Consider the following 27,382-nt stretch of genomic DNA (forward strand, 5'->3'; position numbering starts at 1 on the left):
GGATTACTGCGCTTTTTTATTTTTTTAACCTTATTTCTTTGAAGGCATTTAGTTTATGTATCAAACTGATTGCCGGTCTTGTTACTATTAACACTCCAACCGTAACCGGTGTATTTTGACAAGTATCAGCAGGTAATATTATTAACGTTGTTTGTGCAAATACGTAGGTGCTAATCTATGCATAAAGGTGTCTTACAGAGCTCGCTTTTTAGGGCTGGCTTGTTTTTAGTTTGTTATATAAACCTTTCCACGTTGTGTTCCTGAAAAGAGAGCACGCGTTTGGATACTTTTGTTTGTTCTGTGACTTTGAAGAAGTCTTTCTCCCAGAAGCCTTTGGAGGAGGCATTCAAGTGAAATGTGCTGTTTCCAGGTTGCGTGTCTTACAAGGAATCCGGTCACCCACCTGTGCTTATAGGAAGCTATAGAACAATGGAGATCAGTATGCTGAACGCTTGTGTATTCTGTACATTGCTTGAAATATTTAAGGTGGTTTTTTTTTGTGTATGTATGTGTGTGTCTGTGTGTGTATGTGTGTGTATGTGTGAGTGTGTGTGTATGAGTGTGTGTGTGTTCTGTTGGAACTCTACCTACTTTTCTGTTTTAGAATGTAAAATGTTTTAATGAAAGTAAAGATAAGGCTGTGCTTTTGCTTTATTCGCTCGGCGGATCCAGATGTTTGGTTCGTGTAGCAACGGACTGGCACATCACCTCGCTCACGTGCGCGGATTGACTTTGATCACGCTCTTGTTTTCTTGGCGTACCAGAGACAGCGCTTTTTGCCAATGGCTTTTCATCAAAGCTTAGATTTTTGCTTTTAAAGGGACTGTTTCACAATAGTGCAGATAATTGGAAGTATGAATTTGGCATGGGACTAAAAACTTTGAAGCCCCTATGGACTGAATCAGAAGGGAGCAATTACCCACCCCCCCCAAGTTCTTACAAGCTTCAAGCTATTACTTTTAACGGGACTTAGAGCCAGTAGTTCTATGTTTCTAAAGCAGGGGCGTCCAAACTGCGGCCCTTCAGCTGCTGCAGGACTACATCTCCCATCCTCCTCAGCCAGCACCTTAACTGAAAGAGCATTATGGGAGATGTGGTCCTGCAGCAGCTGGAGGGCCGCAGACTGGACGCGCCTGTTCTAAAGCATTAGGAAGCAGCGAGTCTCCCATGGAGTTAACATCAGCAGGAGATTCTTTTTTCTAAATTTATATTCTGGATCCCTTTTTTTCTACTTAAATGTCAGTTCTGATCCTTGCACTGATGCCATTTATTTGTCTGTGAAACATGTCTAATTGTTATTAATTGCACAAACACAAATTGCAGGCTATTTTTTTTTTTCTTTTTCAGAAATGACCCTAAGGCTTAATCTTAACAAAAAGGGTCATATTGGCAAATTATTTTGTGCTTTTTTTTAAGGGAGCCGCTAAAGGGTTTGGTTTGGAAAGTCTACAAATAATAAAGAGGAACCTCTTTAATTGCACCACTATTAATAAATATATTATTTCTGGGGTTAAAAATGCAGATTTAGAGCACGAGTGAGGTACACTCACCAGTTCCATTTTTAATGTAGTTTAGTCCTTGACCAGTATTTTTCAGTCTCTGCATGAACTTTGTTTCTTTTGCTGCCGGCTGGCTGGGTAAACAATACGTTCATGAAGGAGCCCATGCAAGGCACCCTTTCTCAATGTGTTTGCTTTGAAGTGGGTGGCGATACTTGTTCATTTATTTGCATTTCCGTGTGTCGGCTTCGTTTGCCGAAGGTTTATGAAAACAGATAGTTCAGACACCTCATTGTGTATCTTCCTTTGCCTGCTTTATTAATACTTTGGAAACCTACTTACATGATGCCGTAAGGCCAGGGACCTTATGCAAAACTCAACCATAATTACAGAGTGGATGACCGTAAGAGGCTACAAATCCTAGTTTAATGTAAATTCACAGATTTAAATCAATATAAGGGTTTAAAAAAACAACAACACATGAAGAGCCATTTTAACTTCCAAGGAGAACAAAATCGTTATATACCGAAGATGTGTTTGACATCTTTGTATAAATTGTGTTGTGTCCAGCAACCCTCCTGATTTTGTCCTGTGGCGGTGTTAGAACATGGTCAATATTATCCACAGATGGACTGGCGACGAGGGGACGGCCCTGGCACTTTTAGGGGCCGTATGTTAAGTTTTGATACCGCCGTATCATGTGGCCGAGCGTATCCAGCCGCTGGCCGCACGCCGCGACACCCGCGCTGCCGCTGGAGTGGCAGGTTGGGTGAGAGTTGGGTGATAATACCAGTATAATGGTGAATAGGGATAGAAGTCTCTCCCGAGACATTGTATTCTTACGACTTGATATGTCGTCCTGAGATTGAACTGTTCTGTGAAAACACTCGGGTGCCCCCAGGCCAACTTTTTGTTGAAATTCTTTCCAGAGTTGTGATGAACCTGTCAGTGTGACAGCTACCGGCTCCCTCACGGTCACTTGAGGATATCCTGATAGTATTCTTTCCTGCCGGTGCTTGAAGGACGTACTTTTGTTAGAATGTTAGCAATGTTTCAGAATGCCTGCAGATTACATGTGTGTTGACTGCCCTGCTCACGTAAATCCCGTGTAACATTTGTATGGGATTTCACCAAATGTGTTGGAGGGATGAACTGGATTGGTCTGCAATTGTGTTGTATCGTTGTTAAAGAATACCTGATATTGATACATTATTTTTTCTCCCTCTTTACTCCAGCGGCCCCTTTATTGCTTTTCGCCAACCGTCGGGATGTCAGATTGGTTGATGCAGGAGGATCAAAGCTGGAGTCTACTGTTGTGGTAAGCGGCTTGGAGGATGCTGCTGCTGTGGACTTCTACTACTCCAAAGGAATTATTTACTGGACAGACGTCAGTGAAGAGTCTATCAAACAAACTGTTTATAATCACAGCGGGAGCTTGCAGAATGTCATCATATCTGGGTTGGTTTCTCCAGACGGTCTGGCTTGTGACTGGATTGGCAAAAAACTATACTGGACAGACTCCGAAACCAACAGAATAGAAGTTGCCAACCTCAATGGGACGTACAGAAAAGTCCTCTTTTGGCAAGATCTCGATCAACCAAGAGCCATAGCTCTCGATCCTGCACATGGGTACGTTGTTGGCTTTAATGCCTCTATGTTCAAGATTATCATCGAGTTTCTTTTTATACATATAGTTTTTATGTTTAATTGTCCTTCCTGTTCTGTCACCATACTCATCTGGTAGCCATACTGCCACTTTTCAAATAGTTGTCACGTTTTGTAAGCGGTGTATATATATATGTATTCAAACTTTCCTTATGTGTGTACCATGGGGTGGCTGTCTTAAATTCCCGTTCTCAGGATCTGCTTGATAATCTTTCCCCTAACGTTAAGTCGATGTATGTGAGGAGTGGTTGAGGCACCTTTTTGTTGGTGCGGACTGAAGCGAGAGAAGATGCAATTGAGAACTGTTAGACCCCAGAGGAGAAGGGAGGCTGCAGTTATGAAGCTGCAGCTTGTACCTTTGGGCAAGTACTTTAATAATGCAACCTTTTGTGTCAGGGGCAGTAAATCGACCCTTTAAGTTGGGGGGACCAGTAGTCACGCTATAACAGATTGCCTAAACTGCTCTTTAGAAGTTTTTGTTTTATTATGAAGATGTTGGTGTTTGTTTTGTGTTGTGAAACCTTGCAAAAACAAAGCCATCCGAACGATTGTCGTCCTGAACACCACCTACCTTCACATTACACCATCGTCTTTGTGGTTCCTCCTCTTGTACTTTGTGATCTTGACCTTAACAAGCTGCTGCTGTTGTGTTTACCAGCTTGTCTTTGATTACTTTTCTGTTGTGTAATGCTCACTCAATTACTATTTAAAGTAAATATTTGTTTTGTCCTCTGCGCTTTCATGTCTGTTTGGTCGGCGTTCACTGGGTTGCTGTCGCTGTGGTATCCCTTTATAAAAGGCAGCCTTGGGGTACTGACAGTTCTGGCTGTCCGGGCTTTTATGATAGAGCCATGGCAGATCAAAGAGTCTTAAAGAGACACTCCAGTGTGTGGGGAAGAATATTTTATACATACTTTAATGTACATTCTTCAAACCTAGGGGAAAAAAATAATAGGCACTTACCTTCAGGAAACACTGCAGCTCCAGAAAAAAAAAAGTCGTTTGAACAAGAATTGAAGTGGGGTGTTTCACCTTGAGGGATCTGTGAGCTCCCAAGGTGTTGATATACTATTCCATACTTCCCCATTCACATCACCCATTTGTGCCAACGTAAGTAGAAACATAGCTGCCAGCATCCCTGAAACTTCCCGGTCACTCTCCAGAAGCAGGCTTATGTTCCATGTGTTGCTGTCCCAGCCAACGTCCTGTTTGTTGCAAGTTGTCACATAAATATTGTCCGCGACGGCCATTGGTTTGTGCATAAGGAGAGGCATCAACTCGTGGTGTCTTGCGGTGGGAGTATAGAAAATTGGCAAGTATGACTAAATCCCCCATTAATAATAATAATAATAATTAAAGAAAAATGTTCCCATGACCCTATCTCCTTGCCACATTTTTTTTCTTTCAGTGTTTATATAGCTAAGGACATTTATAATAATAATAAAAAAAAAATAATGAAATGAGCCAAATGATCTACATACTAATTGTCATTAACATTCCTTTGTCTTTCTTTCCAAGAGTGGTAGAATATTAATGTATGTATAACTGTCTTATTTAAAAACGACCATAATATAAAATATTAATGATATTTACACACACACAAAAACCACTGATCTAATTGTGATTGAGATTAGGAATGGATTTCTTTTCTCTTTGCAGGTACATGTACTGGACAGATTGGGGAGAAACCCCACGGATTGAGCGTGCTGGAATGGATGGGGGCAGCCGTAAAATTATCGTCGATAGCAATATTTATTGGCCCAATGGGCTAACTATTGACCTGGAAGAGCTAAAGCTGTACTGGGCAGATGCCAAACTGAGTTTCATTCACAGAGCCAATCTGGATGGTTCTTACAGGTATGTGTTTTGCTGTTTCTTTTTTGTTTTTGCGTTAATGTACAAACTTGATTATTAACAGTCAAGTATATACCACCAAAAGTACGTGGGCACCCTCCTAATTGCATTTTGGTGTTCCAGTCACACTACAAATGTGTATAAAATCAAGGCAGCCGTCTCCATAGACAAACATCGGCAGTAGAATGGGTTGTACTGAAGAGTTCACTGACTTTAAGCATGGCACTGTCATGGAAAGCCATGACATTTCAGCCCGTGTTCTCTGCTATTATTGTGGAGTGAAAGTGTCCAGGAGTAATAGCTCAGCCCTGGAGTGATAGAGCACTCACACTCACAGAGCAGGGCCGCTGACTGAAGTCCTCTCTAACCTCGCTCACTACAGAGTTACAAACTGCCTCTGGAAGCAACATCAGCACAAACCCTATGTGCCGGAGTTTAATGGTGGAGCAGCTGCACACAAGTCGAAGATAACTATACACAATGCCAAGTGTCGTCTGCAGTGCCGTAAAGCCACCTCCGCTGGACTCTGGAGCACTGGAAATGTGTTCTCTGTTGTGATGGATGACATTTCACTATTTGGAAGTCTGATGGATGAACCAGGGTTTGACCGATATTAGGAGAACACTACTTACCGGAATGCGTAGCGCCTGCTGTAAAGTGTGTGGCTGTTTTTCAGGGTTTAGGACCCTTAGATGAAGAGTAATTCATCCTGTTGCATACCAAGACATTTTGGACAATGCTATGTGTCCAACTTTGTGGGAACTGTTTGGGGAAGCCCTTTTCTATAACAGCATGAATATACCCCAGTGCACAAAGCAAGGTCCATAAAGACATGGTTGTATGAGTTTGGTGTGGAAGAACTTGACCGGCCGCACACAGCCCTGACCTCAACCCCATCCAACACCTTTACGATGAACTGGAACAGAGATTGCGAGCCAGACCTTCTCATCCAACATCAGTGTCTGACCTCACAAAAGATCGACTGGATCAATGGGCAAAAGTTCCCACAGAAACTCTCCAGAATCTTTTGGAAAGCCTTGACAACTCCATGTTAATGGACATAGTTTTGAAATAAGATGTCGAACACACTCATATCTATTGTCTTTATCGTGGTATATTGTCTTTATGTGGCAATCTTCTCTTTCTGCTTCCTTGTAGAGATGTCCATTTGTTTGCATAGTGTGCACCACCAGGTGACGAGCATAGTGATGTTATCTCAAGAGTGATTAATCATATACTTTACTCATTAAATAGATGAGTAATGGTCCTATGTTACACCCAGTTCTCTAACATACTAAAACGGTTTATAAATAAGTAAAAAAAAATCAAATAAGCCCAAAAGATAAGTTAGTTATAAATATGACGATGACACAGCTTCGCTAACAAAATGCTGGACCAACTTTCATATTTGTATCCCGTTTTGTATCAATGTGCATGTGGGAAATCAATACCTTATTACTTATTTATTTTTATTTATTGATAATATATATGGTCGTACTATAGAGCCAATCAAATCCAGGTGCCAAGTTATTATGCCAATTATTAAATTCTATTAATGAGATGAATGTATTTAGTCCCTTTGAATCTACCCATTCACTGGTGTATATGTGCTAAACACGTAGGGTCCCAGAAAGGCTGCCATTAGTCACTGAAGAAATGGCTAAAATCATTCCAGATCTCCTTGCCAGGTATCGCTATGTACAAAAGCTTGTGGTTGCCGTATTAAAGTACCCCGCCATTTATTTTAATAATTTATGGTTATTCTTCAGGTATTCTGACCATATTACAATGACATTTCGAATCCATGGAACATTTTCTCCCCATCTACTCTGGCAACAGAATATACATGAAGTATAACCACATACCTCCTGATGATCAGGAAAGTGAATGAATGGGGCTTTTCTTTTAGGGGAAATCTAGTTTAGATCTACACCTACTATCTCGGGGTAAATCGAGTGATTTCCATCTCGCTTGTAAGTGACCGTCACAGATCAGGTGCAATTTTTTAGACAGTCGTTGCTGTCTGATGGGAGACCCGTCATTTGAAATGTGCAAGCGGCTTTTATCAAAGACCTAAAAGTAATTCTAGCAGGATTTTAAATTCACGCGCATTCTAATGCGTGATGCCTGAGAGAGCAACAACCAAAAAGCGATGTCTGGGGTTTGGGTAGTTCAAAAAAAAAAAAAAAAAAGACTTTAAAGGAAAGAACCAAATATACTGTTAGTCTACATACGAGGTCAGACTGTAACCTTTTCCCAGCGATTGTCAACATGCTTGTTTAGTTTGCGAAAGTGTGGAATTTCGCAAGATATTTTTCCACTTTCAGAAAGCAAAACGGTGCCAAAGAGAACATCTCGTGTTTAGCGTCGGCTGAGAGAGATGATTCCTGTGTTAAAGCAACATTATTAGCAGCGATCTCTAATAAAATGGCGCTATATAAAAGAATAAATAATAATAGAAATCAGTATGAGATTAAAAGGCTAACCATGATTTAAAAGTAATTGCTTGTTTTCATCTTTTTTTTTATTTTTTTTATCCATATTAAGACAATTGAGCATCCTTTATACAGGACCTATACGGAAAACGGCGTTTTGCACAATTATTTCTAATAATCCGTGCACTGGCATGTTTTATTAATGTTTTATCACTATGGCGTAGACTGGGAAATTCTAAACGACGCTGCATTTATATGCGGGGTATGGTTTCTTTATAGTTATGTCGGATGTCTGGAGCCGTGGATCATCGGTTACAACCAACGTGTGTGCTGATGGATTGTGGCTCCAAGTTCCAGAATATGAGACTCAAACGTGCATTCCATGTAGAACATCTTCTCGCTTTACGTCCTGAGATTTTACGAGCACAGCCTTTCTTTCTTATTGTTTCAGTTTGTGGTTTTAGCGACATGGGTGCAGATCTAAAACGCCGCACTGTCCCTCTGCGTCACCGTATGCTTTTACTTTTATGTGCCGATCAAACTTGTTTGGGTCACCGGGTGATTCTGTATTGACCTCTTTGGTATTACCCCATGTAGGCAAAAGGTGGTTGAAGGAAGCCTCACGCATCCGTTTGCTCTGACGGTGGCGGGTGACACCCTATACTGGACGGACTGGCAGACTCGCTCCATCCATGCCTGCAATAAACACAGCGGAGATAAAGGCAGAGAAATCCTCAGCTCGCTCTACTCTCCCATGGACATACAAGTGTTCAGCCAGGAGCGCCAGCCGCATTGTGAGTAAATCCGTACTCATTTCTGTTGTTGGACTTGTAGACTGAATTAAAACTGGCAAGTCTGCATTATAGTATTTGGGGTCAAGGGCTGCGGAGCAGATCACACTTTTATCTGGTTTCAAAATCTTTATTTCTTTTTATGTCATAAAACTCAAACAATCCTTGCTTCATTACAGTTTACTTATGGCTACTTCAGTGTAATAAATGTAATCTTGCAGTGGTGGATCATTCATTAACGGGAAAGTATAGTGTCCCATACAGCTTAACTTACTTTGTAGGTACTTCATATGCATTCATTAAACTTAGAGATATTGAAGAGCAGCCGTTGAATGGGAGTGCCTTCTGCGCATATATATATATATATATATATATATATATATATATAATATATATATATACCCCCGTGGCGGAGCTGGCTGTGACAACACCCCGCATGGCAAGCAAAAAATGGCTCTATACATATGATGATATGGGGTTTCTGTCTGGAAGCTCTTAGCTGTTTGACCACAGCAGACGATATGGACATTTCCAAGGGCCAGATTTGAGAATATTTTAGAAACATGCTTGACAGGGCTGGTCGACAAGTGGACCTCATACGAGCCAAAGTCTGCCTATCAGTGCCCTTGCCTTATGGGAAATATTTGGCACACGTTCAGCAGAAATCATAACAAACAAGTAATTTTGTTCTTGCTTTTTATGCCAACCATCCAAAAAATTCAACCAAATCACTGGCCTTTACCTCCTTAGAAGTTCTCTCTGTGTTCACAAATAAGAATAGCCTAGTATTTAAATATTCTTTTCCTTGTTACATTATATACTACTGGAATCTTTATATAAACTTCATGTCCTGGTTCACAATTCTGAAAATTTAATTTGCCATTTAAATGAGCCTTTATTATGTTTATTTTCATTTTCTTTTTTCTTAATGTTCTCATTTCCCCCTTTCATATTCTTTTCTTTTTCCCATGACAAAGGAGAACATTGTTTGCATTTTCTTGAAGTTTTACAACTTAATTACGGAACCTTCATGAAATAAACCAAGTGAAAGCGTTTGTTTTTGTTCAACTACACTAACATTTTTTTTTAAAGAATTTAATAAAAGCGAATTTCCACTGTGTGTTTATCCTGCATTTAATAAGTGTGACCTGCTTTAAAATAAGAATGTGAAAACTATTTCTCCAGCATACAGAATTTGGTTGAAAAACACGATGGTAGCATTATTTAAATTAATCTTTTACTCTCACACTCAGCAGTGAAGAAGAAAGTCAAAACCCAGTTCAGAGAAGTTTGCAATCTTTTTAGTTAGAACCTTCTTATCTGCTGCTAACGCAGCCTCAGTCCTCCATGGCACCATCTTTAACTATACCTTGAGCCTCTACATGCGCCATTCCCTCTAGATTGTAAGCTTGCGAGCCGGGCCCTGTGCGGTGTTACCTGCTGCTCTGCTGGACCATTATTTACACAGGTTCCTGGTCACCTCCACCCACTGAATCTAGACACGGAGAGCGAGCAGTGGCAAGGGGTTACACCTGATTTTTTAAGATTATGAAATTGGCAGTGTTCTCCATTTATTGCTGTTGGCTTGTAAATCTACGGTGTTACTCAAACCTTTATTCTTGTTTTTTCCCCCCTTAGTCTATTCACCATGTGATGATGATAATGGCGGCTGCTCCCACCTTTGCCTTTTGTCCCCACGAGAACCTTTTTACGCCTGTGCTTGTCCCACTGGAGTGCAGCTGACTCAGGATGGCAAAACTTGCAAGACAGGTAAAGCAATGGTATTTTATTATTCTCGACTCGGGATTTCTGCAGATTTGCTGCAGAGGCGCTGGGTAGCGGATTGTGCGGCACATTGCTGCTTCAGCATCACTAGTACTAAAACTGGAAGAATACAGATAAGATTAGCATGGAGAAGGTTGCATGAAGCATTGGGGGATGTACATCAGTGGTAGAGCGCATGTACGAGGGCCCGGGTTCAATCCTGGCATCTCCGCTTATCAGAAAAGATCATGATTCCTTTAGTCCTTTTCTGGAGGAGAGACAAGAAGGAAAGAGACTGTGAATAGAACATATGCAGGGACTGTCATCCAAACAAACCTTCCAGAGACCTGAAGACACATCATTAGAACAAATCAGCTGATCCTATAAGATAAAAGCCAGTGTGTTGAATTGCCTAAGAAAAATGTGGGATGACCAGAGACTGGATGACCAGAGACTGGATGACCAGAGACTGGATGACCAGAGACTGGATGGATGTTTGTATAATACCTCTGATATTGGGGTTGAATTCCAGAGACCCCCTGAACCTCTCTAGGAGTTTTTGTTGCATTCTGTAATGTGACTGATCCGGAGGCGCAGCGACACCACTGTAACCCGCGCTGAGTGCATTTTATGGTCATCGTGCTTTCTAACACTCCAAAGAGCACTTGATGTCACGTGAGTTCTCTCACAGCACTCGGACATTGCAGTCCCACTCAGCCCGTGGAATGCCCAGTCTCTGTCTCTTTTATGGACGTGTCATTCTGATTTAAAGTCATACCTATGCCTATTATTCCTGCACGTAAGTTTCATCTTGCTTCACCAATAAATGGCTTAGTAATAAGCTACAATACGTGAATAGCCATGAAGTGATCCCAAATGAAATAAGACTCTTGCATTGAAACCCCTTTTTTCATACGAGACCTCTGGTCACCGAGAGGCACAAAGCCATTATTAAGGGTGTCTGTGGGCAGTAAACATTTGCTTTAGAAATCAAACCGCTAATTTCCATGCCTGGCCCATCAGGGCTCCTTGATCGAGAACATGGGCCACTCATTTACAAATGAACAGAGTTATTGTGGAATGGGGAGGCTTGCAACCATTTGTCAGGGTGTATAATTACTGCAGCGCTCCCTTTTATCCCCACAGTTGTCCGTGGCTACCCTCTTAGAATTTACAAGCAAAACGGGAACATGTCAGAATGGGGTTTTTTTTTGTCATGGAGAATTTATGCATTCCTTCTCTAAAGCAAATGTTTTCCCTCAAACGCTTTGTTTTTGAGTTTTTAATTGGGGACAAGAGTGACGTTTTAAAAGAGCGCTTAACTTTTTCAACTTGTGCTTTCTCACAGTCCGGTACCAAGATTATCTTCCTCAACTGTTACACATGCGTGTTTGTGAAATCATACACATCTTTCTGGTCGCGCAACGCTGATGGCTTTTCCATTCCATTATTCTCCTGGTATCAAGAATGGAGAAGGTTTATCAAGGGAAGAACTGAAAGGATAAGTTCTTTTGCCAACTAATGCGACTCTCTAGGCTGATATCTTATTGAGAATCAAGCCTTGCAAATGTATCAGCCAGGGTCAGACCAGCAAAGCAGTGCAACACCTTCAAAGTGCCATTGTTGCTTCATTCCTCCACAGTACAAATTCCAGGCCTCTCAATACTTCTTGGAGGTTCTTATGTAAAGTTCTTTGTGAGTATTTGGTGCTATCTTCTTCAAGCAAGAGAGTTTGGGCTGCAGCATTCAGAACTGATACAAAATGTTCAGCCATGTTCCAATCGTATGACCTTCCCGGCCATTTGGGTTTTGGGAAGTAATCCATTTCGCTTTGGTGCGACAGTGTTTGATTTGCTTTGAAACAAGGCTTCATCCAGATTGAATTTATCGGGGTCTCTCAGAAACGGGCAAAAAAAAGTTAGATTCCGGAATGATCTCTCTAAGGCTATAGACCTTGTATAGTTGCATGCAGTCTGTACTGTATTGCATGGGTACAGCCTACATTGAAGAACTGTATTAATTGACTTCACGCGGTTGGGATGGAGTTTGTAAACAGGCACATGTTTACTGTCTGAGATCCCGATTTGCTTCCTTCTCCGTGTAGTTTGGTTTCAGTCACTAAACGTGCTGCATTTTTCTGACAGCTTGTTAAATGTACACATTATTGTGCCAGGGAGCGTTTTGGCTGGCAGCCATTTTGTCTGTGCGGACCCGCTGGCTGCAGGGTCATTGAAGACGGGTGCTGTGAGCAAGACCCTTGCCTAAAAATAAGTTGACAATGTTTACTCCTGAAAATGCCTTTCTAATTATGACTGTAATCTCTATTTGCCACTTTTGATGGAAGATATTGTGAACTTGATTGTGTTTTGGGGGCATTACATTAAACTCTACATTGTTCTAGAGAGTTAGTGTCTTTCCTTTGTTGGTTTTATTATATTTATAGGTTTCTCGCCCATTTTCTGTAATCCTCTTTATTTTTTTAAAGTTCATTTAAGATTATCTTGGCATTAAATAAATGCAATTATAATATTACGATGTACATGTATCTGTCACTCCTTAGCATGATAACATCAATGGTAAATGTGAGGGAACATCATATGGATTCAATCCTGCTCACGGTGAGACTCTAGAATTAGGATAACAAAGCTTAAGGAAATAATGGTATGTATGTCTTCTAATTCAGAACAGGTTAAACACAATAAATCCTGAATTTAGAGATTGGCCTGGAGCTCTGTGTGTGTGGGGGGGGGCAGCCAATAATAGTTCCTGGGAGTCCAATGCGGTAAATGATCTTTTGGTAGGACTGACCCCCCCCCCAACTATCCGGTTCCACCTGATCCTATATCATCTTTATTTTATGTATGCAGCACTTCTTACAATAAATACATTCCAAGTGTATGACAGAACTAGAACTGACAGACTAAGGAGAACCGTTACATTAGGTAAAGATCAAGAGGGAAAGCTCTTGGGAGGGCATCTGGATAGATTCCAGATGTGTAAACAAATATAAAATAGGACATATTTAAACTTTTTTTATTTTTGGAAAAGATTTCTGATAACAGTATGTGTGTTTGTTTTTTTTTTTCTTGTTTCATATATTTGGTAGTATAGTTTTCCTCTAATAACGATTGTTAATCTCCAGGTGACTGATATGCATTTTAATTGTATGCCTTTGGGAATTACATTTTCCTCATTTTGGGAGCCTTTGTGAAATCTACACAAGCATTTTGATGTCGGTCAATCATTCTGTTGACTCTTTCATGTATTCATTATGTTTAAACACCAGATTTAGCAATTAATAATCCAGCCAGGAAAGATCCTATTCAATTTTATTCAGTGCTCCTCTTTATGTGGCCACCGACAGGAAATGCGATGTGTAAATTTAGTCTTTGATCAGCGCTTTGTGTATCTCGAAATGTAATTAATCCTCACACCTCTAACAACGATTTCCCCCCTCCCTCCCCGGACATGTATATTTCATGTTAGTCTGATATCACTTTTCCTGGATCACGCATCTGACTCCATCGGAAAAACAGATCGCTTTGTTAATCTTATGATGAGACCTGAGGACTGCTGATCAGCTCTCTCATTGACCTGACCTCAGTCAGTTATTGTCCATAACCTATATTCTTGTGGTGATTGGCCTGCACGTTAATTAACCATGAGACAATTAAGAAAAGAAACTAAATCTAAGGGTTCCCCTTTAAATCAGTAGAATCATCAGTAAATACCTCGAGTGGATTAGAATACTGTGATTGCACAATTTCTTTTCTTTGGAACTTAAATGTCGGATATAAACTTGCAGTTCCTCTTTACGTGAAAACATTTTATTATTTGGCCCTCACCGTCTTCTAAATTTCCTCTTCTTTTTTTTCCTTTGGAGAAATCCAAAGAATTTACTTTTTCCACAAACCCATTGGTTTTCTTTAATACTGTAGAGATTATTCAGAGGAATGTCATTTCTTTTCTCTTTCTCAATTATATTAAAGGATAACGGTGCTGTTCCACCTAATAGCGTGCTCTAGCATGTTACGCTAATAAACCCTCGCCTATATGTCATTGTATTCTTTCCTCTTAAGATTTAATTGTTTAAATTAAGTTTCTGTGACAAACTTTTACAGGATACAAAAAGAATTTGTTTCTTGGAATGGCTGGGGCATCATTCAGTAGTCTGGCATAAAACAGCACCTTCAAAACGCTGTGTATAAAAATGATTCCTATGAATAGTAAAGCCTGTGGAATATTAATAACCGTTTTAATGGTACACCTACAAATCGTTAAATACGTATTGGGCTACCGGAGGTGTCTGGCCTGTTGCTGTGTTATGTTGTATTTTGTTCATGTCGCCATGAGTTGAAGAAACATCTTCCCAGACAGGCCATTATAAGCAGCTGTCAGGAGAAGATTTGATGGGCATAAGCTTTCCCATCCAGACATTCCTTCGCTCTTGTGCCTCCTGAATATGGAATCGTGTTGCGGGCCATCCTGCTGTGCAAAGGTTAATGCATATAAATAAATTCCAGCTCCTTCTAGCCGTTGAAAAGCTAGAAGCCGGTCCATCCATTGCACGTCTTAAGCAGGCTCTTGTGTTTTCCTTGCGCAGTGATATAACGTCTAGACGCTACCTCCTCCTCCTCCAGTATTATATAAGTGCCAAGGAGATTATTTTCATTAATATGCTTCAAGTAGAAATCTCTAAGTTTTTACTTTTTTTAAGCACATTTTTTGGTTAAAGAAGAAGAAGAATGTGAAAAGAATCTGGGATTCATTCTTATGGTCTATGTAGCTCCCTACCCCTTTTAGAATCTGGTACGCTATTAGAGGCTTGTGATGTTACATAACTTTAATGTCCTTAGATAATAGATATCACACATGAGCAATTAACGCCTTGACTTTGGTTTTTCCATAAAAAACAAAAATAACTTTGCTGATGTTCTAATCTACACCATGACATAGACTCGATGTCCATATTTTTCATGTGTAAATGTTTTCTTGGTTCCAGGTGCTGATGATGTCCTTCTGTTGGCACGGAGGACAGACCTGAGGAGGATCTCCTTAGACATGCCAGACTTCACTGATATTGTCCTTCAGATAGACGATATCAAGCATGCCATCGCTATAGACTACGACCCAGTGGGAAACTACATCTATTGGACGGATGATGAAGTCAGGGCTATTCGACGTGCCTTCCTGGACGGCTCAGGAGCACAAACATTGGTGACTACAGAGATCAAGCATCCAGATGGAATAGCAGTGGATTGGGTGGCTGGTAATCTGTACTGGACGGACACTGGGACAGATCGTATTGAGGTTACGAGGTTAAATGGCACATCTCGGAAGATTTTGATATCTGAAAACCTGGATGAACCAAGGGCCATAGTGTTGAACCCACTGTCTGGGTAAGTTTACTCCAATCAGGATTACTTGTCTTGATTGTTCTGGCATCAGCATCCAAGGCTGAGCCAAACTCAACAGCAAAATGGGTGATGGAATTCTTTCTCCATTCACGTGTCTGCAGTGATCACGTCAAAGCAATTAGATATTTTATCGTTTTGGTAATTGTTTTCTGGCAATGATTCTGTAGGGTTGAAGGTTAAATGCTGTATTTTGTTCTTCAGTAACACAAGCGAGATGCACGACATTGCTAGCCTAAGGTGTGTACCAAAGGGACTCCCGTTTTACAATGGTTTGGGGGCTTATCCGACCATTGCGTCTTATTCCTCTACTATGCATGTAATTACGTAGGGGTTCTGACAAGTTGGTACCCAACGGATGTATGATTTTTTCCCCTATTAAGTTATTACTAGTTTCTGCCACCTATGTAGCCTTTGAGTATCCATCCATATCCATTGTCTGTAAAGGGTTAGTGGTGTATTATGTTTATTTATTTTTACCAGCAGTGGTGGGTGAATTCTATATGGGCGGCCAGTTCTGTTGTTACATTGTGCATTAAATAGTGATCCAAATGTTATATTTGGTAAAGTAAAGATTTTTGTTTTATTTCTTTAGATACATGTATTGGACAGATTGGGGAGAAAACCCTAAGATTGAATCTGCTTACTTGGATGGTACAGAAAGGACAGTTCTCGTAAACTCTTCCTTAGGCTGGCCTAATGGTCTTGCCTTGGACCTACAGGAGGGTAAACTCTACTGGGGGGATGCCAAGACGGACAAGATTGAGGTAAGGAGAATAGCTGTTGAAGGGGCAGTTGTTACAGGAACACTCCAGCTTTAAGTGAAATGCATATGGTGCTATGTTGTACTTCAGTTTTTGCAATCAATGGGGTTAGTTTAGCCAGCCATATGTATACTAGCTGAATGTGGAGCCTTTTAAAGTTGACATATCATCTAAAAACATTTACATATAAGAATTATTACTTGTAATCTTTTTCTTGTAGAGTAGAGTGTAACCCACTCAGAATACATTCTGTAATCGCTTATTTACTATTCAAAGGCAATTGAGTTTGTGAGTGTTCCATTTTTTTTATATGCTGAAGGTTTGCACCGATAATCTGCTTGCGGAGTTGGGTTGATAGCAGTCATGAGACGACGGTATCTGGGAGCTTTACCCCAGTTTACCTCCAGAGTCGTCATGTAGTGTCTTCTAGCAAGAGCTCTGGAAGTTAGGGGAAGCCCATCTGTAGGGTGCAGGTTTAAAGGTGTTCCCTGCTTGGCAAAGATCCGTCTGGGAAAGGTGCAGGGTGTGTGACTGAGATGCTGCGTTAGGGGCCCAACAATGAGCCTATCGTGCTAGTGGCAGCTCCTAATCTGCGCCACGTGGACAGCTCGCTAAAAGCCACAGGCCTTGTTGCCTATCTCTGTATTAAGCACTGAGAGTTCATGCTAATGAAATGTGTGATTATTTGAGCAAAATGTATTGCATACACATATCTGTAACTCGGTGTCAAAGAAAAAAGGGCAGAGGGGTTTTGCTTCGTACTCTTCTATGCCCCAAAATAAAACTGTGTGCTACTCTCCATTATTTATCCTTCAGCGCTTCAGATACATATGAATATTCTCATAATGGGGAAAAAAATACGGAAACAGTAAACCACGATGTTCTATGCTATCTTACGTGATCATTAGTGTGTTATATATAATGTTTACACCAGATCTTAGAATGCAATATTCTTCTGTCTCATCTTTAGCTTCCAATAACATGTTGTTTTAAATCTCTGAATCTGTCATGCTGTAAATGGGGAGAAGGCTGAGTTCTTGCGTATGTAAAATTTCATGCAGAGAAACCAGCGGTTACATTTTTCCCCGTATTCTAGCAGCAGCCTTTCCATCTGCAGCGTTCTACTGGAACACAAAGGGCCCAGTCACTGCAGCCTGCAAAGCCATTTGGCGAGACTCGTCAAACGTTTGTGTGACAGCAGCCTATAGGGTTTTCTCCTGCAAATTTGGCACCCCGTGGCAACATTGTTCCCTCCTCCTAGATGTCTTTCTTGTATCGTTGGCAGACAGTTGGAAAAATGAGCCCGTTTCTTCAGCATATGGTTTTACTCTGTGCGGGCGGAGATTTATAGATCTATACGTTAATTGGCAGAGATTCATGTGCTCTCAAACCCCAGCGTGAGAACAACATGCGTGAAAAGAGACTGGAGATCACATTTATGCTTCGAGACACTTTCATGGACAAACTGTAGATTAGTGGGGATTACAAGAATCCAGCAGAGAGGGAAGCAAACAGCTAGCGATACGCACGTGCGGCGCATCCACATACTTACTGCGTTTTATTAGATTCTTAAGGTGACAGATACACATTTTCTTTTTTTGTATAGCCTGTTTGCATTTAAACTCACTCATTGCTGGTAAGAAACTGCCTGATAAGCCCACAGACGTATAGATTCACGTAGGGAGAGAATATAAGAAAGCACACGATGGCTATAGGAATGCCCTGGGCCAATTTAGGTTTTAATTGATGCCCTGGGCATTCAGGTTTTAAGTGATGCATCTGAGGGCTGTAGGTTTTTCACATCTTGTTGCGTATTCTACACACAGGCTTTTCTCAATCATGATGCGTTGATGTAATGTTTTATTGTTGATGCCGTATTCTTCGTAGATTTGTTTAGTAATCTGTTTATCATTAATGGAGGAAGTTGTTTTTGTCACACTATTACTCCATCTTCACAATATTTACATGATGGGTGTTACCCAGTATCCAAATAATTGGCTAACCACGTTAAATATTTTCTAAAGCAGGTTCAGAATGTTACATCTTCTCGTGAATCCCTATCACCTCTTGGAATTCCTCTGTCTCGGACAGCCATAGCTCTGCCTGGTGGAGGCCACATGATGAATGGCTCGTTGTTATGCCTCGTTCTTTGGGTATATTTACTAACTCATGAGTCTTTACGTGAGTTAAATGTTTCGGGTTCCTGTTATTGCTGTAGAATATGCAGTCATCTTATCTTGCAAGAGGAGCTGATATTGATATTAGGGAGTATACAACATGCACCTTACAAGTTGTTGACCCATATAGATGAGTTATGAGTTATCACCGATCTTAGCTTTCAATAAACTGTGGGATTAATGAATAGACCTCGACGTCTTTTAGCCCCTTACACTGCCTTCGTTTTCTCCATGTCTCTCTCTAGAGAGAAACATTTATCTACTTATCTTTCAAAGAGGAGAGCGAGGCAGAGAGTGTTTAGTGTGTTTCCAGCTGTCTGTGTAAAAATTCTCATTGGCAACTTTCTGCAGCTGCTGAGATGTCATCAGAATCAAGTTATTGGGCCCTTTCGTTCCCTAAACTAATCTTTTTCTCCCACAAATGTGCAGCCCATTTTTCTTCGTATCTTTGACCTTCTATTAAGTTGTTTTTTTATTATTTTTATTTTTTTACCTTGATACCTTCAATATGAAATATACCGTGTATGTGCTGGTATTGGAGAGGTATTGTTATTGGCACCCTAGGAGACGCGTATGGTGGTAGGTTTGTTGTAAAGCATGATTTGCGTGGTTAGATACACCATAAATGGTGATTGAAATTGCCTTCTGTTGCACAGACTCTTTGACATATAGACATTGCTCCTCTAGGTTTTTGGTTCTGCTTAAGTAATTATTATTACTATTATTATTTTGTTCCAGGAATAACTAAAATTAATTCCAGATGTAAGTAGTGTCGGAAATAGGATATATTTGAGGGAATAAGTGGTTTCCAGGTTCCAACACATATATTTTGTCCCATAAATAGACAATCAGCTATTCTTCTGGATGCCCATGCCTTTTGCATTCCCTAATTCATACACGTTTGGGTCCTCTGGCAGCTGGTTCTGTTTGTATGATGACACTCAGATAGACGCTCTGTCATAAGTACCTCTTTTGGATAGTAGTTTATTTCTACATTCCTCCATTCCAGTCTGCTTACATATAGTTTGGAAAAGTAATTTGCTTAGGAAAAAACCATTAAGGGTTTAGAAAATCATCTTATGTATCACTTTACATAATTCACATTACACTGCCTGAAAACTATTTGATTGAAATGGCTTCATTTGTGTTCAATAGATTTTTAAGAATTTAATTTAGCAGCGATTTATGAGGTCCCAGTTTCATAGATGCGGAAAACAAAATGTCATAGTCCATTTTAGGACAAAAAATGTACTTGTATACAAATACAGTAATTGTGTGTATTGCGCTGTTGGAAAGCTGGATACATCATTCCATGTATGTCTTAAAGCACCCTCTACTAAGCGCACCAAATTCAAAGTAAATCATTCTGTAATTTGATTGAGGAGTTCCCTACTGTGAGAAAAATCAACCTTTTTCTGGGCCAGGAACAGCCAGGGCTTTTTAGTGCGCAATAAAAGCACAATAGAGAATTGGGCTAGAATTCATTACGCCCCCTCTCCCCGCCATCTGTACACTTCACTAGCAAAAGTGGCTTTCACTTCAACTTGCAATTGACAAGTACTTTCTCTTTGCTCTATTCAGACCAACTCTTCAAAGCCAACTTTTTTTTTTGAATTGCCGTCTCAGTCTTCAGCTCTTGCCCTCCTTCTCATATTGTCACCTTTTGGCAGCAAAAGGGTTAAGGGCCCACACCTCTCCCCCACCACTGTGCCCAAGACAATGAAAGGCATGCATAACCCTTCGATAATGATATTTCAACTCTGTTTAGCGGTATATTACATTTCAGGTTAATACATGAAAGAGCTGAATATGCATATAACAACAGATAACAAAAACTGACATGATTTAATATTTTTTGGAAACTAGGATGCAACATTTAACAGGTATATGTATATATAATATCAAACAAACATGTAAGCTCACGAGCAGGGCCCTCTTTATCTATTATATCTGTTTGTCCTAGCGTGTACATTCTAGTTTTACCATACCCTTTGAATGAAGCACGGTGTACATTTTTGGCACTATATTAATAAAAGATCATTAGACTTGTTCAAATGGACCAAAAAATTATTAAAATGTTTCACTTTTGTTTTAGACCATTTGTTTTCAGACAACTAAATTAGATTCCTGCCTCTCTCACTCTCATTCACCCGCTCTCACACTCTCATTCACCCTCTCTTAATATCTCCCTATCTTTCTTCTTCTTGTTCTTCTCTCTTCTTTAATCCTCTGCTTCTCCCGTATCAGCTCCCATAGAAGTCTCATATTTATTTTGAGCATGCACTGCTGTACACAGTAATGTAGGTTAACACTGACAAATATTTGGTTTTATCTAATTTTGACTTAATAAACTTCCTTTCCCTGCAGTCATGTGATATTTTAGGTGACTTTCCCTGCTCACGCAACACACTAAGCTGATTTTTAATGGCAGTGCCATGAAGTCTGTTCCTCCATAGACTTACATTAGTCAGAGTGTCTGGCTGGGTGATTAGGACCAATACATTGCTTTCCAGAGTCAAGGTGTTTAAGTGGATTTGGCTAATTGCAGCTATAACACGTACAAATGACTACCTAAAACATTATGCATGATATGTCGGCTAAGCCTTTACAAAAAGAAGAAAAAAACAGCACAAAATTCTTGAAAATGCATTTTTAACCTGATACTGGTAATAGAACAATTTGGTGGGAATTCCCCTTGTAGAGCTTTTATTAATCTAATACAGAACATATTTGTGTACTTAAATTGTTAATGTTCATAAGCATTGCTTGTATTTATTTTAAACTGTTTCTCTTTCACAAGTGCTATGTAGGTGTCCTGGAAGGTTAGAGAAGTAACTTCAGTTCCACATTCTTTACAACACACAAGAAATGCTAATAATTTGGGAATTTTAATTTGAAGCATGTGGCCTGGATCGAGAACGCAAAGTCTTGTTAACTGGAAAAGTGTCCCCCATCTTCAGTTGCAGATAAGCGCTAGAGGTTAAAACGGAGGCCATGATTTTAGTGGATAAAAGATCTTACAGAGCTTCTTTGGAGTAGAAGCAGCCATTAACTTCTGTGTTACTTGAAGTGATGCCCTGTAGTTTTTTCAATTGTCCCTTGCCAGGAAACTTTAGATAGCCCGGAGGCGATTGACAGCTCTGCTTCCCAAGAGGACTCTGAACAGCAGTCCGCCTTTCATCTCACTGGTCACCCTTAGTTTTGTATTTGTCGCGGGTCAGTGGCCGAGGTTTTTTTAACCTCCTTGAGATTTTAGGCTTTAAGGATGTGAAAAGCTATTTCATTATACAAGGCTGAATGCAAAATGTTTCAATGGCAGCAACATGGCAGATATGGCTCTTTGCCTTAAACACTGAAAGCTTTGCCTTTGGCTCTGCTTCACTCGCCGGCTTCTTTAATCTCTGCATTCAGTCTCCTGAAAGCCGGCTAAATTAGTGGCAGTTGGCTTTGGGAGGACCCGTAGATTGAGCAGGAATGTGTATTTGTTAGAGAGGATTCCACTCTTTGCTCTTTGTTGGAACCTAATAACTCACTGTTGCAAGTCCTAAATGCTTCTTGATTTTGTCATTAGGCGTTTTGAGAACTCTCCTGTTTGTGTCGTATGTTCTAAAGCACATAAGATTTTGGGGGATCAGTTTATAATCGGCTAGCGAGAGCTGAATACAAAGTAAATGCCTCTTGAAATCTAGAATTTGGGCAGCTGGTCACACGCTTAGTTTTAAAAGATAAATTTAATGATGATTATCCTTTAAGGCACTAGTGAATGACAGGTACCTGGCTGGGAAGACATGTCTGCATCTGTAATAATAGCTCCAACTAAAGCAGATTTGATTGGGTGGTTGTTACTTTAGAAAGTGGTCCAAATCATAGCACATTAAAGGATTAATTGTCCAGGTTATAGTAAACTAAAAAAAATAAAACTGCTATGTTTAAATTGAAAGAAAGCAGAGGAAACGAGCTGAAATAACATCAGAATCAGGAAATGAAAGAAACGACTTGCAGAAGTTCTGCCTTGGGAGTTTGAATAGTTATATAGAAAAAGGAGGAATTCATATAAAGAGCTGACTTGGCAAGATACCGTCTGTGTAACCATCTAGCTGCGAGAGCTTTTTTTATGTGTGTACATTGCATCTGTTCCCCCTATAGTACAGGGTCGGCTGTATTTGCCAATAATGTGTAAATTAATTCATTTGGAATTCACATATTTACTTATCAGCGTAGTCTACTAGTTGTTGGTTCTATTGTCCCTGGCTTCATCAAGCTACCTTCCTTGGTCCCAGTCTTCTGTGTCTCTATTTTTCCATGCCCACTTGTTTGGGTCTTTCCAATTGGTTTCCAACCCCTCTTTCTTTCACTCACCTGCAATTCTAAATACAGTATACATCCTGCTTGCGAAATGCAATGTGCCTCTTCCTTTCAAAAAAATGCTTTCAATCTCACAGAGTAGGTTATTGTACGAATGTAGGAGTTCGGCTAAACAGCTGTACTCCCACCAAAGGCTGTTTGAAGTACAGATGATTATTATAAATGAAACCTTTACTATTGGGGGGGGGGGAATCCAAATGGTGACCTACACACCAAAAGTCTAAATAATTTATCTGTGGGTACGCTCGTACACCCCAAGCGGTATGTGATGCTGTTTCATTTCCACGTGGATTGGTGAAGCTCACCGGTTTGAGGTTCCCACACTGTTCTCTGTTGTTGTGGCTTCAGATGTTACAAGCATGTCTCGCTAAGAGTGTAGGCAGGAGGTTGCTAAAATATGCAGCCAGACTCCTTTTTTATTGAGAGGCTTTGTTTTCATGTTTTAAAACTGGTTTTAGCAAGAGCAAAGTGAGAGCTGTTAACAACAGTGCGTTTACTGTTTGAAATGTGCTTTGACTAGAGATTGAGTAATATCCTTTGATGCTAATATGGCGCAGCCAGCTTTGAATAATAGCAGCTGGCATTGTTTCTTCCCACCCCTGGATAGATGACTGTCAGGAGAAGGAGGACGTGATGGTGGAGGAACCCAAGTGAAGGAGGGTGAAGTGAAAAATGCTGCCAAAAGGGAGAATTAGCTGCTTGCCTCTGTTATTGCTGTGATAACGCATCCTTGGCCAAGTTGGAGGTGAAGAGCCACCTTTAAGTTCTGATAAAGTAACTTATTATTTTTATTGCGTGTCACTTCGGAGCTTTTTCTGCTTGAATGCATGGGAAAGGGAAACTAAAATGTCTTAGTACAAGGAGTATTATGTTTGGCTGCTGCCACCAGGCTATGGATGATTAGAAGCTGTGACCACCAACACTTTGCTTATACGACTGAAAAACCTGGATCTACGAGATTATAAGCTTTGTAAGGCCCTCTTCTCTATCAGTATGTCTAGTGTTTGTTTTTAACATAAAAATGAGATACAAAATAAATGTTGCATCCTCCCCTCGTTCTAATAGGGCTGTAAAATTTGGTGTTCAATAAATATAATGTAATTGTTACAAATCGCCTTACCCAAGGACCACTAAAGTCACTTATTTTGGTTCTTAATGGCAAAAACACTCAGGGACATCAGTATTTCTGCCTTATTGTATTTATTTAAGTGAATCAAAGCAAAATGAAATGAAAGCCTACCTCTGAATTGGAGCAGTGTGTGGCCCATACTGTGCTGGCCCTGACGGATCAGACTAAATATTCATTTACTTAATCCTTCCTATCAGACTCAGCTAAACTAGGCTAAGGACACATCCCCAGACGGCACACTCGAGGCCAGACAGGTAACGGCCTACTTGGTTCAGAGAACTTGTTTCACCGCCTCTGGGAGCATCGAGGAACTTTGTCGCCCCTTAACAGGCTCCCTGATGCCTATGGGTTTAAATGTCCATCTCCTGCACCTGTTGCAGGTCTCATCAAACAGAGTCTTCAAAACCCAGCATAGATTTCCAGTCTGTTGCAAAGTGAGGGAGGATAGAGCGTTGGCCCGCCTTGTTCTCCAACTGCTCGACCATAGGGGTCAATGTACAGCAGCTGTGCACAAAGTCCACGTAAAACATCGTCCCGAGCCTGTCGCAGATAATAATGGTATAAATGAAGAGTGATTAAAGCTACAGAAGGGAATTCCAGCCTTTTGTGAATCCAATGACTATTTACAGAACCAGTATTTTGTTTATGTTGTCGAGATGCACCATTAGAGTTTAGCATACAGGTGTGTTTGGTAATGATGAGAACGGGAATTCCTTTTGTTACCTGAGCTGGTCCCCAACGCTATAGAAGCCTCTGAACATGCACCATCCTTTAACTTGCGTGTTCCTGTAACGTAGAAATCTGAGACATTAGTAGAGTTTGGGTTAAAGGTTACATTCCAAGCCTTTTATATTCATCTGCTAAGCATAGATTTGGGGAACTGGATGCATTCAAACTATTTGTGAGCTATTTTATCACTGCCTTGTGCCATTCTCCATGAGAATCTGGCTCACACATGGAAAGTGTTGTATAATAGAATTCTCAGCAGCTGTGTCAGCTGCCTCCAACCGCAACATTAGTGTACGACAGGAAAAAACCCAATCCCAATTCTGCTTCAGTTATGTAAATAAGCCACAAACATAACCAACCTCTGCCTGTATAACATAAATTCCCCTCCCTGGCAATCCTCTTGCAGATTAGTCCGATATCTGAATTAGGTTGTGGATTGTCGGAGCTTTCTGAATTAACATATGGAATCATCGTTCATGTTTACCCTAAAAAGTAGTATGACTAAAGTCTAAAAACATTAACGAATGTGACGGCTTGATTACCTTGATAAGGCGCACAAGTTTTTAAATGGCGTTTAGATTGAGCTCTGAGCAAGAATGTTGTACAACACAGGAATACCTGTTGGCTTAGGTCATATAATCTTAATTTACAGACCAAGCAAGTGACCATCAATGGTCGTACTTTGGAACATCCAAGAGGAGGTCTCTTCATGAAGGGTGTGGCTATGTGAATTTAGGGGTGGGGCTAGTCCCAGACAGCCTTTAGTGGAATGTAGGAGCTCAGTGGGTGTGGCCAAATGCCACCTCCCTGCCCTAACAGAAGAAGCTGACCCAAGGGAAGCAAGGTGTCACCTGGCACTCCGGGTTAAACTAGAGAGTTCCAAGGAATAGATGCAACCACGTTATCTACATCTATCTATATCATGTGCTTTTTGTTTGAGAATTAGTGTAATTGATGGATATTTAACCAATAAATGGCAGACCGGCGTTTAAATAACCAATTTCCTCCTACCCCCACCCTTATAAAGGGCGCCAGAACCAATCGACAATCGTCAACCTTACAAAGGGGTGAGAGATAACTTAATATGAAATAATAGCCTACTATGCAATGCTCAAAACAGTGTACAAAGAAGCAGCCACATGCCTGGCCACTCAATCTGGGGCTAAATCTATATTCTGTTCTCATTTAACAATATCTGAGCATCCCGGCTGTCGCCTTTCTAGCTAGTATAACATGTATGAAATCCCTGCTTTAAAACAGGTGAATGGAAATTAACTCTCTTAAGGTTGTTATTTGTTAGTCTTAGATTAGTTTATATTAGGTTCTACAGATGTATTCTTGGTGTTACATGAAGATTGTTCTCATGTTTGTTAGGTAACGTACAACGTATAATGTGAAACTAAAAGGATTTTTAAGATCATGATGAGGCTTCAGAATATGAGGATAAAGTTGACAACGTTTTTTGGTAACTCCAAAAACTGCATTGAGTTGTTAACACTCTTCTCCTCCACCTTGTCTGAAGGACGCTGCGGAGAAATGTGTTGCTGGCTCCTCCAAGGGAAAACATTATAATGGCCAATTAAGTGCGGCCAGCAGTTTTCCACTATATGGATCAATTTCTGGGGCCCGGAGAGTATATTTTACCAACACGGTGTTTAGTGTCGATTTCGCCATTCCTTAAAGTCGCTTTTAATGAATGTGCGGCACGTACTGTGCCCTGGGAAAACCTTCTGAAACCTGGGAGGCTAAAAGGTTCTGCTCCGGTATTTCAATGGAAATTGCATACAGAACAAAGTAAAACTTGACTATAAAATTTGCTCTGCAGTTGTCTGGTGCTGAAGAAATATGTATGCAAGGAGTAATTATTTAATACTGCTATGGAAACATCAGATCATGTGGTACGTGGCTGGCCTTCGCTGCTGTATACTTTCCAGATCCTGAATCTGTAGCCACGGATTGTGGTAGCAATTTTTCTTTTTCTCTGCCGCATGAAATAAGAAAAGCCACATAACACGCCCCGTATTGTGATCCGCGGACGCTGGGCAAGGACTGCAGCTACAAAACCTCCATCACAGTCTGAATGTTTCCAATCTGTAACCCCAAAGCTCCTATCCTGTTCAATCGTTTCGTAGAGATATTCTTGCGTTGGGAGGGTTGAGTATTTGTCTTCATGGATTGCCCTTCCTTTTAGTGAATAGTTGTATTAGGACATATTGAACAGCCTTTAGCAATAGAGCAATACATTGCATCTCCCCACGCATTTTTTGGGTTCATATTTTGGCGATTGCACTGATGAGGAGGTAGAAATAGAACATAAAAGAAATAGACGTAGAAATCGGATGGAAGCAGCCTTGATGCTGTGTTTGTTTATAAGATCTCATTGTTTTATGCCTTTTTTATGAGGATTTCAATTCATTTTAGGATTTGCTGAATAGCAGGATATCTTTCGAGGTGCGTCCTCGCGTGTATCTTCTGTGCCTCGGTTTCTATAGCGCTGATTTCCGTGTCTTGCGATTGTAGGATCGACGTTCTGTCCGCGTCACGGTGTTCCGAAATGGTTAATCTGCCATCAACAGCCATTTACTAGGGGAGAGTTATATGATCCGGCGCAGGCTCTCACCAGACTCTCTGCACACGTCCTGTGCCATGAGGTATTAGAAGAGGCACGCAATGTTTCACTGGGTTAAGGGAAGGAAAACATTTGGTGCGAAGCTGGGCAGCTGTTGCGAGGCTCCTGGCAGCTGTTTCGAATCCAGTCTGCACAAACTGTGTCCACATTCGCACAAAAACAAAACC

The 27,382-nt window shown here is 40.6% G+C and overlaps 1 protein-coding gene across 1 annotated transcript in view; it reads left to right on the forward strand.

Annotated features, from left to right (window-relative positions):
• Positions 1-27,382, forward strand: part of LRP5 (LDL receptor related protein 5) — a 70,211-nt gene that overhangs the window by 15,351 nt on the left and 27,478 nt on the right. The window contains exons 2-7 of the mRNA XM_053449679.1: positions 2,735-3,128; positions 4,824-5,021; positions 8,051-8,247; positions 9,883-10,014; positions 15,011-15,407; positions 16,018-16,189. Of these exons, the coding sequence (XP_053305654.1) occupies positions 2,735-3,128; positions 4,824-5,021; positions 8,051-8,247; positions 9,883-10,014; positions 15,011-15,407; positions 16,018-16,189 (1,490 nt within the window). The remainder of the gene's footprint in view (positions 1-2,734; positions 3,129-4,823; positions 5,022-8,050; positions 8,248-9,882; positions 10,015-15,010; positions 15,408-16,017; positions 16,190-27,382) is intronic.

This window comes from Spea bombifrons, chromosome 10 (genome assembly GCF_027358695.1).
Source record: "Spea bombifrons isolate aSpeBom1 chromosome 10, aSpeBom1.2.pri, whole genome shotgun sequence".
NCBI classification, from domain to species: domain Eukaryota; kingdom Metazoa; phylum Chordata; class Amphibia; order Anura; family Pelobatidae; genus Spea; species Spea bombifrons.